This window comes from Barbatula barbatula (assembly GCF_947034865.1).
Source record: "Barbatula barbatula genome assembly, chromosome: 25".
NCBI lineage: Eukaryota > Metazoa > Chordata > Actinopteri > Cypriniformes > Nemacheilidae > Barbatula > Barbatula barbatula.
The window spans coordinates 16,997,827-17,011,361 of NC_136788.1; the positions used below are offsets into that span (position 1 = coordinate 16,997,827).

General features: G+C 38.4%; 1 protein-coding gene across 1 annotated transcript; it reads left to right on the forward strand.

The window, feature by feature from the left end:
- Positions 1 to 209: 209 nt before the first annotated feature.
- Positions 210 to 9,848, forward strand: tead4 (TEA domain transcription factor 4). Its single transcript, XM_079449727.1, has 10 exons — positions 210 to 251; positions 1,368 to 1,430; positions 3,115 to 3,249; positions 3,338 to 3,381; positions 3,600 to 3,661; positions 3,749 to 3,879; positions 4,102 to 4,275; positions 6,846 to 6,986; positions 7,209 to 7,361; positions 9,144 to 9,848. Exons 3-10 carry the CDS (start codon positions 3,148 to 3,150, stop codon positions 9,255 to 9,257), a joined length of 921 nt encoding a protein of 306 aa, XP_079305853.1. The 5' UTR covers positions 210 to 251; positions 1,368 to 1,430; positions 3,115 to 3,147; the 3' UTR covers positions 9,258 to 9,848.
- The last annotated feature ends 3,687 nt before the right edge of the window (positions 9,849 to 13,535 follow it).

Consider the following 13,535-nt stretch of genomic DNA (forward strand, 5'->3'; position numbering starts at 1 on the left):
TCTCTCTCTCTCCTCTCTCTCTCTCTCTCTCTCTCTCTCTCTCCTCTCTCTCTCTCTGTCTCTGTCTCTGTCTCTCTGTCTCTCTTTAATGCTACCTATGTAACGCCTAAGCATCTTCTGCACAATGTCTGTAAATAAAAAGCAGAATTTAGAGTTAATTTATGTTGTTTTTTGTTTGTTTTACAGGAAGGAATGAGTTAATTGCACGATACATCAAGCTACGAACCGGAAAGACACGGACCAGAAAACAGGTAGACAAATGTCAGAAATGCGCGGCTTCCTGGGCTGCAGTTAACATCCGGTACGCATTCACAAACAATAAAGTGCCTGTCGATTATTTCTGACAGCAATCAAAAGAAACCGAGAAGAACCATCACTTTTCTTTAAATACAAACAACAGGACAATAATACAAATTATCGTTAGCATAATTGATTATATTTTTAGACACCAGCCAAACACAAACTGAAAGTTAGCTGCAGCCCCGGTCTATACGATATCTGTCATTTTAATTAGGATGAATAAATCCTGTAGACGTGTTGGTCATTGTTAACTAATTCATAACTCATAGCAAACTCATTGATCATAAGAAGTGCGAGTAAACCTGCAGATACATTCAGTCTTTTATTCATGAGCAGCATCACAGATGTCCGACTGGAAGTGAGATAGTTCTGAAGACCCTGAGGGTCTCCACGTTGAGCGGTGAGATTTATGGCCAGTCGTGAGCGGATCACGTATCGTTGTGTGTCTTCATCACCTCTCTCAAACTCGCTCGTTAGACCCACAAACAACTGCTTTCCTCACCAGCAGGGCCACATCGTGTTCCCTTCTGCATTTGATATCACGTGATGTCATTCAGCACTGGTCAAAGAGTCTTAAGCCCTCAGTGACACCCGAGGGCCGAATGTTGCTGTTTTAATAAACAATGAGCATCTCTCCAACACTTTACAAGCTGCTCACCTGCAATTGAATGTGAGAAAGTCAGACATGTAAATGAGCTTTTATATGTCTTTCTGTTGCTTTTATACAACACTCTCGATTCTGTTTGAATGGAAACCAATTAGAGTGGTTTTAATTGTTTAATAAAAAACAATAGAAACCCAACAGAAACCATTACAGAAATTCTTATGGTTTCCATTAAAATACCATTATGAACCATTAGCTTCTCCATTAAAACCATTACAAACAGCCCACCAATAGAAACCATCACACACCAGTAGAACCATTATAGTCTCCATTTAAACCAATACAAATCCCATTAAAACCGTTAAAAGCAAACTTCTTTAATGGTTTCTTCTGTTCTTTTCAGCAGGGCTGTCTTTAAAACCATTCGATCATGTTGTCTAACATCTCTCTGTGTTTTCCACAGGTGTCCAGTCACATTCAAGTGCTGGCGCGTCGGAAGGCGCGGGAAATCCAGGTGAAATTCAAGGTAGCTGCTCTCATAAAGCCCGTCACCTGTTAACAAATTAACACCATTAAAGCATTTGTTCACGTTACACACTGAGATCCAAATTGTCCATCGTTTCATTCATCCGGGAGTAAATGCGCGTCGCTTATTTTCAGAAAGCGCGTGACCTCCGGCTGTGTAAGAGCTTAGCCGAGGGCTCTGTAATATCAGGCCTTCTCCTTGCAGCCGCCCGTCTTTCATCGCATGGCATAGTTCACCCGCTGGCCGGCGGCCATCTTGGCCCAGCTGTCGCAGGGCAGCGCTGGTCACACGGTTAACACTGACAGGCCTTTTAAATACGGGCGTGTAACTGAGAAGCGTGAGGGACGCACACACCCGTATTTCAGTTCTGGTCTGAAGAATGCACTGATCGGACATGATTCAAGGACACAACAGTTGCTTGAGCTCCCGTGACCTCGCCATAAACGTATATATGATATAATTCTTCAGACTGAAAGTATCATGACATGAGAAATATGACCCTTTTTTTATTAATGAAGCTTTTTTCTTCAACAAGAGACTTTTTGTGTTACATTGCAGACTTTAAAGTTTGTCTCTCTCTATTTCTTTTGTTCATGTGCTGCATTGGGAATCCTTTTTTGTCATCGCAGGAATCGCACAATTGTTCATTGTTGTCTTTGATACGCACTAGTTAGATTTTCTGCTTATATTCTAATATTTTTTATTTCAAAACCTTTTACATAGTAAATACCCAGTCAAATATTGTAGAGATTGGCATTACTACAGAGATGTATTTATGGTTATTAAATAAACGTTACAAAAACGTTGATATTTAGTGGATTTGACTTTTTTTCATTACAATTACACAAGTCATATTGAGGCCCCCTTGGATTCCTTTTTATATTTACGTTTTTTAAGTTTGCCTGCTCTTTTTATTAATGTTTTATTTAACCATTTTAAAATTCATTACAAGAAAAACACGAAATCAACAAAAACAAAGGCAGGAAAGATTATATCAGGCGCACAAAATATGAAACAAAACACAATTCCGAACAAAGATTGACATCACAAAAGTACACTTTTGCGATTATCATTATGATTTGATACATTATCACCATCATTTTGTTGAAAACTTAAAGTCCCATTGAAATAAAAAATAAGAATTTAAACTTTTCCATGGAAGATTGCAGTGTTTGTTATAAATAGCTTATCGATGTGGGTCATTCACTTGTTAAATTTCATGTGCCCTCATAACCTTTGATCAATATCTGAAAATGCACTTCCGCCCTCTAGTGGCCATCCATCACAGATGGCGTTTGTTTGACAGCTTGGGGAGGACAGAGCCGTTAACTCCTCCCCTTTAACTGTCAGTCTGCTGCGCCTGTTTTTATACATCCAATCCGATCACAATAGAAAACACAAGCCACGGCCACTGTTTTTTTATTTCGTTGCACTCATACAACATACTACGACTTTTTATATACCACGTGACAAAAAGTGTTTCCATTGCAGTTTTGCTAAATATGCCTTTTTTTTTATTGCCTGAAAAACCACATCGTACTTTTTTGCGATACGTGAGAGTTTTTGCGAAATTGTCGTGTTCCTTCCTCACTACTGTTGCATTGAAATGAAACAGATCGAATTTTCTGGAGACTTTAACTCTATTAAAACTGCATCTGTTCTTCATGTTGTTCTCTTGTGAAAGGACCAGGCAGCCAAAGATAAAGCCCTACAGAGCATGTCCAGCATGTCTTCAGCTCAGATCCTCTCAGCCACGGCCTTTCAGAATAAGATGGCCCTGCAGGGGCTCTCGCGGCCGGCGTACCCCACATCTGCTGGGGTGAGTCAACCCAATTGTCCATCGCTTACGAGCTGCTGAGTCGTGTGTGGTTTTGAGAGAAGCTCATTCCACTTCTTTGTTTTTTCAGTTTTGGCACGGAGCTCACGCGGGTCAACCTGGCGGTCCAGAAGAGTAGGTTTTCTCACTCAGAAATGCACGTTTGAGCCGCTGTAACGTTTGTCTCAAGGTCACCGATGTTAAACCAGAGAAACCTTCAAAAGATTAAACGTGAACGTTCTGTACGGCTGACAAATCAATGACTGAAACTTAAAAAAACATTTTTATTGTCGATTATTTGTGTATTTCAATAAACTTATTTATTTAATTAACCTGATTCTTTTTCCAAACAGCATCAAGCCATTTTCACAACCGAATTTCCTCATGCAGGCCTCCGGCCCTCCACCTATAACAGGTCTGTTGTGTTCAACATTTACGTACAAAATGGAATGAAACGCGACGCCTTTTCAGATCTATAATGACTAAATGTTGTCTTGTTCAGGTTATGAGAGCTCTACAGGTCTGTCCATGTCCTCCAGCGCACCGCCCTGGCACGGTCGCAGCATCGCCGGCTCTCAACTCCGCATGCTGGAGTTCTCCGCCTTTCTGGAGCATCCTCAGGACCTGGAGACTGTAAGTCAATGTAATTGACTGTAATAGCTTTCCTGTGGTTGGAGCGTGGTGCTAGCAATGTGGTTCGATCCCCAACCACGCATACAATGTATAGTATAATGCAATATAAGTCGCTTTGGATAAAAGCGTCCGCCAAATGCGTAAATGTAAAGTCAAGTTAAGGGTTTGATGTTTATTCTGACCAAAGCTGCTCGTACATCATTCTCACGTCTTCATGTGCAGGTCAACAAACATCTGTTTGTACACATCGGTCAGAACAACCCCACATACAGCGATCCGTTCTTAGAGGCTGTTGACGTCAGACAAATCTACGACAAGTTCCCGGAGAAGAAAGGCGGGCTGAAGGAGCTGTTCGAGAAAGGACCCGCCAACGCTTTCTTCCTTGTAAAATTCTGGGTAAGAGAATGCCCGAAAACATATGAAAACGTTTTAAATCCGGTGCGTCTCTAACGACAACTGATTGTGTGTTTGATGTGTGGTGAACACAGAATGTTTATTAGCAGCAGTAAATCCCTTCAATGACATGTTTCAGAGGAAGGGAGTGAAGGATGTTAGTGGTCTCGCTGGGCCGAATGACAGCCTCTGGTCTTTCGTTGGAGAAATCTGAGCTTGGGCACCTGTTCCACCGTCACGCATCTCTTTATTTATAGAACCAGCAGAGAGAGACTTGAGTATTGTTCAAGAGTCTGTGTGGACAGAGACAGTATAGTCATTCTTACAATGTTTTGCGTGACGAAACTGGAAAGAGCTCGACGTCTGCTGTCACTTGCATGTAGATGTGAAATGAACTTCAGGATTGAAGTGTGCGTCGGGTAATGATATACACACAGCTTGCTTGATTTTACACTCTTTAAATAAAGGAGTTACAAAAGGTTCTTCACAGCAACACCACAGAAGAACCCTTTGAAGAAGCATTCATCTTCCCATTTTTTATAGTCTAGAGAACCTTTTTCCATTATACAAAACCGTTTGTGAATCAGAAAGATTCATCAGGTGTTGAGCGTAAGAATCTTTGACCGTCAAAAACGGTTCTTCTGGCATTTTGAAGCCCATTTTTGCTCAGGGAAAGTTTTAAGTCAAAGGTTCTTGAAAGACGCCTTTGTATAGTTTAAAGAACCGTTATCAAGCTACACCACAAAAGCCTGCAATAAAATGTTCAAAATGAAAATGCTAAAGCATAGAAGAAACATTTTGGCCTGTATGGTTTCATGAAGAAGTTTAACATCTGCAGAACTTTCCTGTTGCGCAAAAGATAAAGTAAGAAAGAAACGGTTATCTTAAACACCAAGTGTTGCTGTGAAGAACCCTTCTGACATTTATTTGTACATGCTTTGACTCAAATTTGTACAGAAAAATAAATCGTTTAGTTTTATTCTTTATTATCAACACCATTCTCGCCATGACCATATCTATAGAAAAACTGGCTTTAAAAAAGAAATGAAAGAGTGTACAACTCGGTAAAGAGCATCTTAATTTATAAGAGTACAAATGTACACCATCAATGTTGTAAAAGCAAAACGTGCTTATTATAATATAACAGATGGCGTTCAATAGCATATTTGTTTTTGCTGTGAAATCATTGAGTTTCATGGTGTTGATTACAGGCACAAAAATTCTGATATGTTGACAATCGCACGACCCTCGAATCGTTCATTGAAAAGCATCTTAATCCGAGCCAGAGGCTTTTCTTGTGTCTGGACCTCACACAGGAGGCGATAAAGAAACATTAGATGTATTAAGTCCATTAAGAATGTCGCTATAAAAACACAACACGCGCATCAGCAGCCTTCTCATAAGTGCAGGTCTTGACTTTAGCGTCCTCGGGCTCGGGTCGCCATGGAGACGTTGACAGGCCCGCTGGGGTGTTCTGCAAAGCTATGGCATTCTAGATTAAATTTCCAGCCCGGCAATGGTCACCGTCTCGCACGGTGCTCGCGGCCCTGTCCATACGGATTGGCCCGCGCTTTTGAAGTGCGCTCGGAATCGGATTTGAGGCGCGCGTGCTAAATTGTTACACAGGCTGCCGGACGGGGTAATGCGATTTCAAGCGCGCCGGCCACTTGATTGTAATTGGATGAATTCCCTCGCAGAGACAGAGAGAGCGTGCGAGAGGGTGTCGATTCAGAGGAGAAACGAAGACGAACGAGGGAATAAAAAGAAGAAGGCTCGGAGATAAAGGTGGAGCGCGAGGCGGAGAGGGGGAAAAGGGGAATGGGTTTTACGTCAGCTGTGCTTTGAATTGTGGGATGTGAGCATCCGCTCTCATTGGCTTGGATGTTGGTCAGGACATAAAGGAAACATTTGTTGCTTTTTTGTCTGATGGTTTTGTTGAGCGCAACATTCATTATATTCATTCTTCACAAATGTCTAATCACCTCGACACATTTGTCCACCTGCTGCAAATCACACAGTATATACGCAATCTTAAGAATAAAGGGTTACGCTTTACATCAATGTACCCTTTATAAAGCATTTATAAATGTGTTTATTAATGATCAATAAGTCGTTTAGAATGCATAATGAAGCAGTTATAACTGCATGTATAAAAAGAGGGATTCTAACGAAATACCTGTCAAATAGTGAGCCATGTTTGTCAGACACATGCTATAAATGCTTAATAAATGTATTTCTTTATTATTTATTTGACTTGAAAGCAAATTCATTATTTTCTTAATGTTGTTTGTAATATAGACTGTTTTTCTTACACCTGCTCACTATTTGGAAGACATTTCGTTAAGGTGTTTTATAACGCAATTGTAAATGACTTATTAATCAATAATGAACACATTTATAAATGCTTTATAAAGGTTCTTACTTTAAACCTTAACATCGACACAACCCTTCTCTTGGTTTTTGTTCGGCTGACTATAAAAGTTATGAAAGAAATGTTTCTTTTGGGAACCTTTGGGTGGGTAATTTTGTCTGACCGAGGATTAAAACACACATTTTGTTTTTATGTTCGGCAGGCTGACCTCAGCATCAACCTGCAGGACGACAGCGGTTTCTTCTACGGCGTGTCGAGTCAGTACGAGAGCGCTGAAAATATGATCATTACCTCCTCTACAAAAGTCTGCTCGTTCGGGAAACAGGTGGTGGAAAAGGTTGAGGTGAGACACTTTTCACACACCATAATCCTTTCATGTCACAAATAATTTATACCATAAACGTCTTATGGGCGACATAAGTCCATCCGATTGTGATAAAACGTCACGTTGAATTGCATTAGTGCCCTAAATTGACAGAAAGAATCATCGTCCTATGCAAATATACCATGTCATTGTAATTCTGTTTTGCGTGTTCAGTGTGAGATCATTTAATCTGTCGTGCAGACGGAGTACGCGCGCTTTGAGAACGGCAGATATGTGTTCAGGATTCACCGCTCGCCGCTGTGTGAATACATGATCAACTTCATCCACAAACTCAAACATCTGCCGGAGAAATACATGATGAACAGCGTCCTGGAGAACTTCACCATCCTGCAGGTAAATCTGAAAAACAATGCAGCTCAAAACTCAGTCTTGATGTTGCTGAGGTTACAGAACCAATGATTCCTTCACTTAAGCAGTTACTGGGAATTTAGTTGAATGTGTTATAGTCAGCGGTCAATTATCACTCAACTATTGAGGAAAATATAATGAGGCTGTAGTCATGGCAACAGTGTGTGCGTGACAACAGAACTCTGGTCCTGAACACTAGTGTCCAGTGTGTGGGACGCCGCCCTCGTGCCCGAGACAATAGACACTCTCACCCCAGACCAGACTGAATCTGATTCACATCACGTCCACTCATTTACTGTCAATGACGCAAACACACAGAATATAACATATGAAAAATTACATTATTTTATATTGTATTATTTATATTATTAGTCACTATATTAATGAATATCAGCCCTTACAAAAAATAATTTGTACAAGTGTGCTATTAGTATTCTTTTCTTAATGTATACTTTCAGGATAAAATGACGAGATTTCAAAATTATTTCAGTTTTTTTATTTGAACATTTCTAGGTATGTGTTTAGGTAAAATTATCATTTTTCATTGTTTCATTCTGGGAATTATTCAATAGATTTCTCCAAAATTTTAAATCAAAATATTGGGCACCGCTTTAGATTACAGCCCGTAATGTGCCGCATACTTTAACAGGATTTACAGCGTAACAATAATGTTCCTCTACAGTACATATCTGTAGGTAAAGGGGAACAATGTGTAAAATGTGAAAGGTGATAGAGTAAGGAAAGTTCAATATAATATTTATGAGGGAACTGCATGCCATATAGACATCCAAATCAAACCGCTCTTGAAATACTTGATTATATTCTCAAAAGATCAACATTGATTTTGCACATTTTACACATTTAAACTTGTCAAAAGAACTCATAGTGACCAACAATCCTATAATCAGTCAAATAAAAATGAATCCTAAAGTCAAATTTACAGTTGACAGACAGTCTGCGTGATTCATTCGTGCTGTTTTTACCTGCTCAAAAACTGAACACATCATTTCCCCCTATTGCATGTTTGCTATGATAATAAAACAAGAACCCCGAACTTCATTAATGTCCACAGTAGTTTATTTACAGGTACATTGTGATTACAAAGAGGTAGTTTATGTTTCCGCTAAGATTGTTGTATAGCATACAGCAGGTCATGCAAACCACGTTATATAGTGACCCTTTAAAACTAAAGTATAAAAAACGTCCCCAAACTTTACACATTTTCCCCCTTTACTTAGAGATATGTACCATTGTGGTACATTATTGTTACGCTGTAAATTCTGTTTAATTATGCGGGCTGTAATCTAAAGCGATACCAAATATTTTTTCTATTTGCATTTATCTTCAGAAAATGAAAACTGGAGAAACAGTTGATAATAACAGAAAAGATGCTGTGTATTTTTTCAGACCTCAAATACCGCATGAAAAACAAGTTCATATCACTTTAATATCAATACGACAGTCGATACACAGACCCCATACTTTGAAAAGCCGTGTATTAGGATACTTAAATGATGCTTAATAAAATACATTTGAAGAGCACTTTACGCAGATATTTTGAAGAACGTTCAACACTGACCTCCATTGACTTCTATATGAACACAAAACCGCTGACACATTTCTCAAAATATCTGCTTTTGTGTTTCGCCGAAGAACGACTCATACAGGTTTCACATGAGGGGAATAGATGATGACAGATTTTGGGATAACTGTAAGAACTTAATCAGACATCGCTGGTGTTGGTTGACGTTCTTTCTTTTCTTTCAGGTTGTAACCAACAGAGACACATTAGAAACGTTACTATGCATCGCTTACGTGTTTGAAGTCTCGACTAGTGAACATGGAGCTCAACATCACATCTACAGACTGGTGAAAGACTGAGATCAGACCCTTCTGTGAGGTGATATGTTCGATACAACAGCGCTCCCCTCTGGCTGTCTGTGGTTCTTCAGTGGACAGAGGTGGTGCGGGACAGATGTTGTCCTGCTGTTCAGAGACACAAGGAGAGACGTCCGCGCTACTGGAATGTTCTGGAATCACAACACCTGGATGTTGAATGTTTTTTATATTTTTACTTTATTAGTAGGATGATGCATGAAAACATTTTTTTGTTCATTTCAGTTCATTTGAGCCCAAAGTGTTTGAAGACTTGGACGAGCAGAAAATCTGACTATAACGGACTCTTGGTTCTGGTCACTTCCTAAAAACACAACTGACTCGAGCACTGAATGTTGAGTGATGTTTTTCTCGTAGATTTACCACATTGTATTTATCAGCCGTATTCTTGAATGTTGAAAAACATAATCCACTCGATTTAAAAAAGTCTAACCTGCAATATGATTGTGAACGATTTACTGGAAATACTGGAGATAAAACTGTGTATTTGTACAACTTTCCATTTTGTCCTCAAACCCGACATGTCAGACAACAGTTTGATATCACATATGGAATAAAATGTGTGTGTTGTACATTATTTGTGTTGTTTTGTGGACTTCCTGAATGAACCCAGTCTACCTAAAAGGACATCACCAGCCCAAATAATGTTTGACATGGTTACAATGTAAACATATAAGAAGTCATTATGAGAACTGAGGTCATTCAATTATTAACAAAACTCTTAACGCTTCATGTGACTGGAGAGAATAAAACTCTGACCTGAGACGCGTGAATGTTATAGAATCAACGTCAAGCTTTTGGTTCAAGCAAAGAGCGTGTAGCTTATAGGCAGAAGATCTGTAATGAAATGAAGTTGATGGTTCTGGTGTAGTGATGCTTGAGACGGAGCTCCTCTGAGATCTGCTGTTCATCAGTTTTTGATCCAGTTTATTCACATCGCAGCCAAAACAGAGATTACAAAGACTTTCACTTAAGTCCTCGCAGGTTCTCTCTCTCTTTTACTTTTCATGTAGTCCATTAATACTCAAACTCATTTGCATGTGAATGATCTTTTGATGTCAATAACAAAACATTCTCCTCACTTTTAATGGTTTAGAAAAGATTTGGCTCTGCTGTCCTAATTTCGCACATTTGCAGTTCAGTATTATGTGTTGTAGTCGAGACCAAGACAAGACCAAGACTTTGAGGGGCCGAGACCGAGTCGAGACCAAGACCAGCACCCCCAAAATGATTCAAAAGATCCACAACACACTAAAAGTCATAATAAAATAGTAATAGAAGTAACTTGGGTGACTTATTATGCAGAAATATATGTGTAGGATGTTTTATGTTCCATGTTTTATCACACACCTACTGTAACACTAAAACTAAAAAAAGGAAATATTCTGTCTGTGACCTTCAACAAAACAAATCATTCAGTGTTTGAATTGCTTTCAATAGCAAAATCATTGCGTGTTGCTCAGAAACGCACAAAAGTTCAGATTAGTTCTAGATTTGTTTGTGACCAGCCAAACAAAAACTTGTGTTTAATTGTGTTTAAAACGTAAGTCACTTATACTGTATTAACTCAAGGTTTACTGAATAATTATACAAAATCTATTTCACATCAGATGTTATCAAATAAAAAACAAGATCTCATTCAAGTATTGAAATCACATCTCGGATATTGTGGACCTTTGTGCGTATTCATTTTATTGACAGATTTCTTTAAGACAATCTCCCATTCTTCTCTTACCAGCAGAAAGAAAAGAAACAGAGGAATCAAATAAGGAACAAGTGCTGAACGCTTTTAAAGCCAGAAGCTTTACATCCGATCACATGAATGACGTTCACACATAAATCAGACAAAGAACCGGCAATATAGAGTCATCACCACGGTCGTGGTCTTGAAACCATGACAAGACCGAGACCAAAGACAGTCAAGCAAGTTTAAGTGTACTATTAATGTACTAGTGGACTCGTGTAGCAATTCAATACGATTTGGGACTAATTCTGTCATCTTAAGCATGTTTCTGAGAAGTACATTACCAAGTTGACCTGAATTTTTGAGTTTAAAAGAAGTATACACTCTTTTGTAAGGATGTGCAGCCCATGTTAACCCCTCCCGTCTCTGCGTTCTATCTTTTCTGCTCATTTCTGCAGGCAGATGTCTGCGCAGAACTACATCACAGTGACATTTTGTTGTGTTTTTCTCATCAAACCACACACTTTGACTTCAAATCCACCTTTTCCCCTCGGATCGGTTTATACCCTCTCGATGCCAAATGTCTGGCAAACTCAACATCCACCGTGTTGCTGAAACGTCACCTTGGCTGAGACTGTTCATTTTCCAGCCAGTAATCGCAGTGTTCATAGACTGGCTGTATTTTAGAGAATGGAGTGTGAAAGCTATTTGGTTTCCTGATCCAAGTCTCGTTCGGCCAAAGATACGCCTGTTACACACACAAACACTGGAAATGAGTCATGAAACGAGGGATCGGTTCCTAGAGTCGATCCTCTCCAGTTTCTGCTCAATGAATCCAAGACCTCTCGTCTGAAGAACAAAGAACCAGTGATGCTTTACAGAGCCACATCTTATATATTCAGGAAAATACACAAAAATGTCCGTGTATGAAATCAGTTGAAATAAAAAGCATTTTTGTATTATCCCTTAAGAGAATTGACTATGGTTACTTTGATAAAACATGTTATTAAAATCATTTACCTCAATCCTATCACACACACGCACTTCTTGTGTGATAGTAACCCAAAAATGAAATTTCCGTCATCATTTGCTCACCCTCATGTCAGTTCATACCTGTATAAATGATGAACACAGAGAAAGATATTTGGAAGAATGTTAACAATTTTCATATCTGTGACATCATCGACTGCCATAATCCTACTATGGTAGTCTATGATGTCACAGAACTGACAAATATCTTTCTCATGTATATAGCTGAGGGGGAGTAAACGATGACAGAGTTTTCATTTTTGAGTGAACACTGAACAGATGACTTGGCTTTCTTCTGTATATTATTCTTAACAACAGCACTATGATGCTTAATTTCCTTCAAAATACTTAAACAAGAGACTCACAAACAACAAAAACATGAAAAGAGTCGTCGATGATCATTCAGGTGACGACAGACAATTAAGATTCAAGGAAAAATCTACATTTACTGGCAAACAGTGTAAATTCAGTCTTCTGGAGTTCACTGAAAACAATGATTATGTGAAAATAAATGATTAAAATATACAAAATATATTTGATAAAATAACATAAAATAAAATCTAGTCATTTTGGTTGTTAAGATTTGAATTCTTTTGTTTGAGTCATTTTAATTGAACAAATGATTCAGTAAATGTGATTGTTAAACCCATTTAAATGGGTCAAATGAAGTTTACTTTATTATTATTTTGTGTTGAGACTCTTTCAATCATTTTCATTGATTTACTACATTGGCAGTTGATCTGTAGTTCCCAGCATGCTTTGTATCTGACTGCATTAGGAGATTCATTGTCATTTAAAGTGTTTTACAGTCAAAAGAAAGACTTGTTTGTGTTTTTGTTGATTTATCTTTGAGATTTAGGAGAGCTTTGGCATTATTTTTAAGTTTGGGTCTTTAAGATGTTAGCGTTGTTCAGAAGAGCGGTGCTTGTGCCCAGCAGGACGGAGGCAGATATTAGACATCAGTCTCTATCACTTGACCATCTATGATATACAACAATACTATATTTATATTCGTATAGTGATCCGTGAATATTTTCTGTGATATCTGAACAAAAACTAAATAGAATTAACTTTATTCTGGTTAGTAAGTTGTACTTGAATTATGGCAGAAAAGGTATAATTTCTAACTAAATTTAGAAGTAAATTCTACAAGCAATTTCTTTAGTGTACATGGAATATCAGGACAGTTCTACATGATACGCAATTTCTATGAACCCTTTTATTTTGTTAAAATGATTAGAATGATGTATAAAATTTATGGGCATGATGTAGTTTAGGATGCTTTTGCGGATTGTCAGAGTCAGAGACATTAATTGTCTCTTACAGTTTATATCCAGTAAATGTTTAAATAAATGGTTTTCCCAAGTAATCACTTTGGTAATGTAAAATACTTTTCGGATGTAACTGTAATTTGATTACAACTCATTTAAAAGTAAACGTAGTTACTCAAATGTTGTATTTTAAATACGGCACTAAGTTAAGCTACATGTGTTTAGTTCTTCCCAGCCCTTCATATCTAGAAAGTTTTTCTTTAGGAGAATTTCATTCTT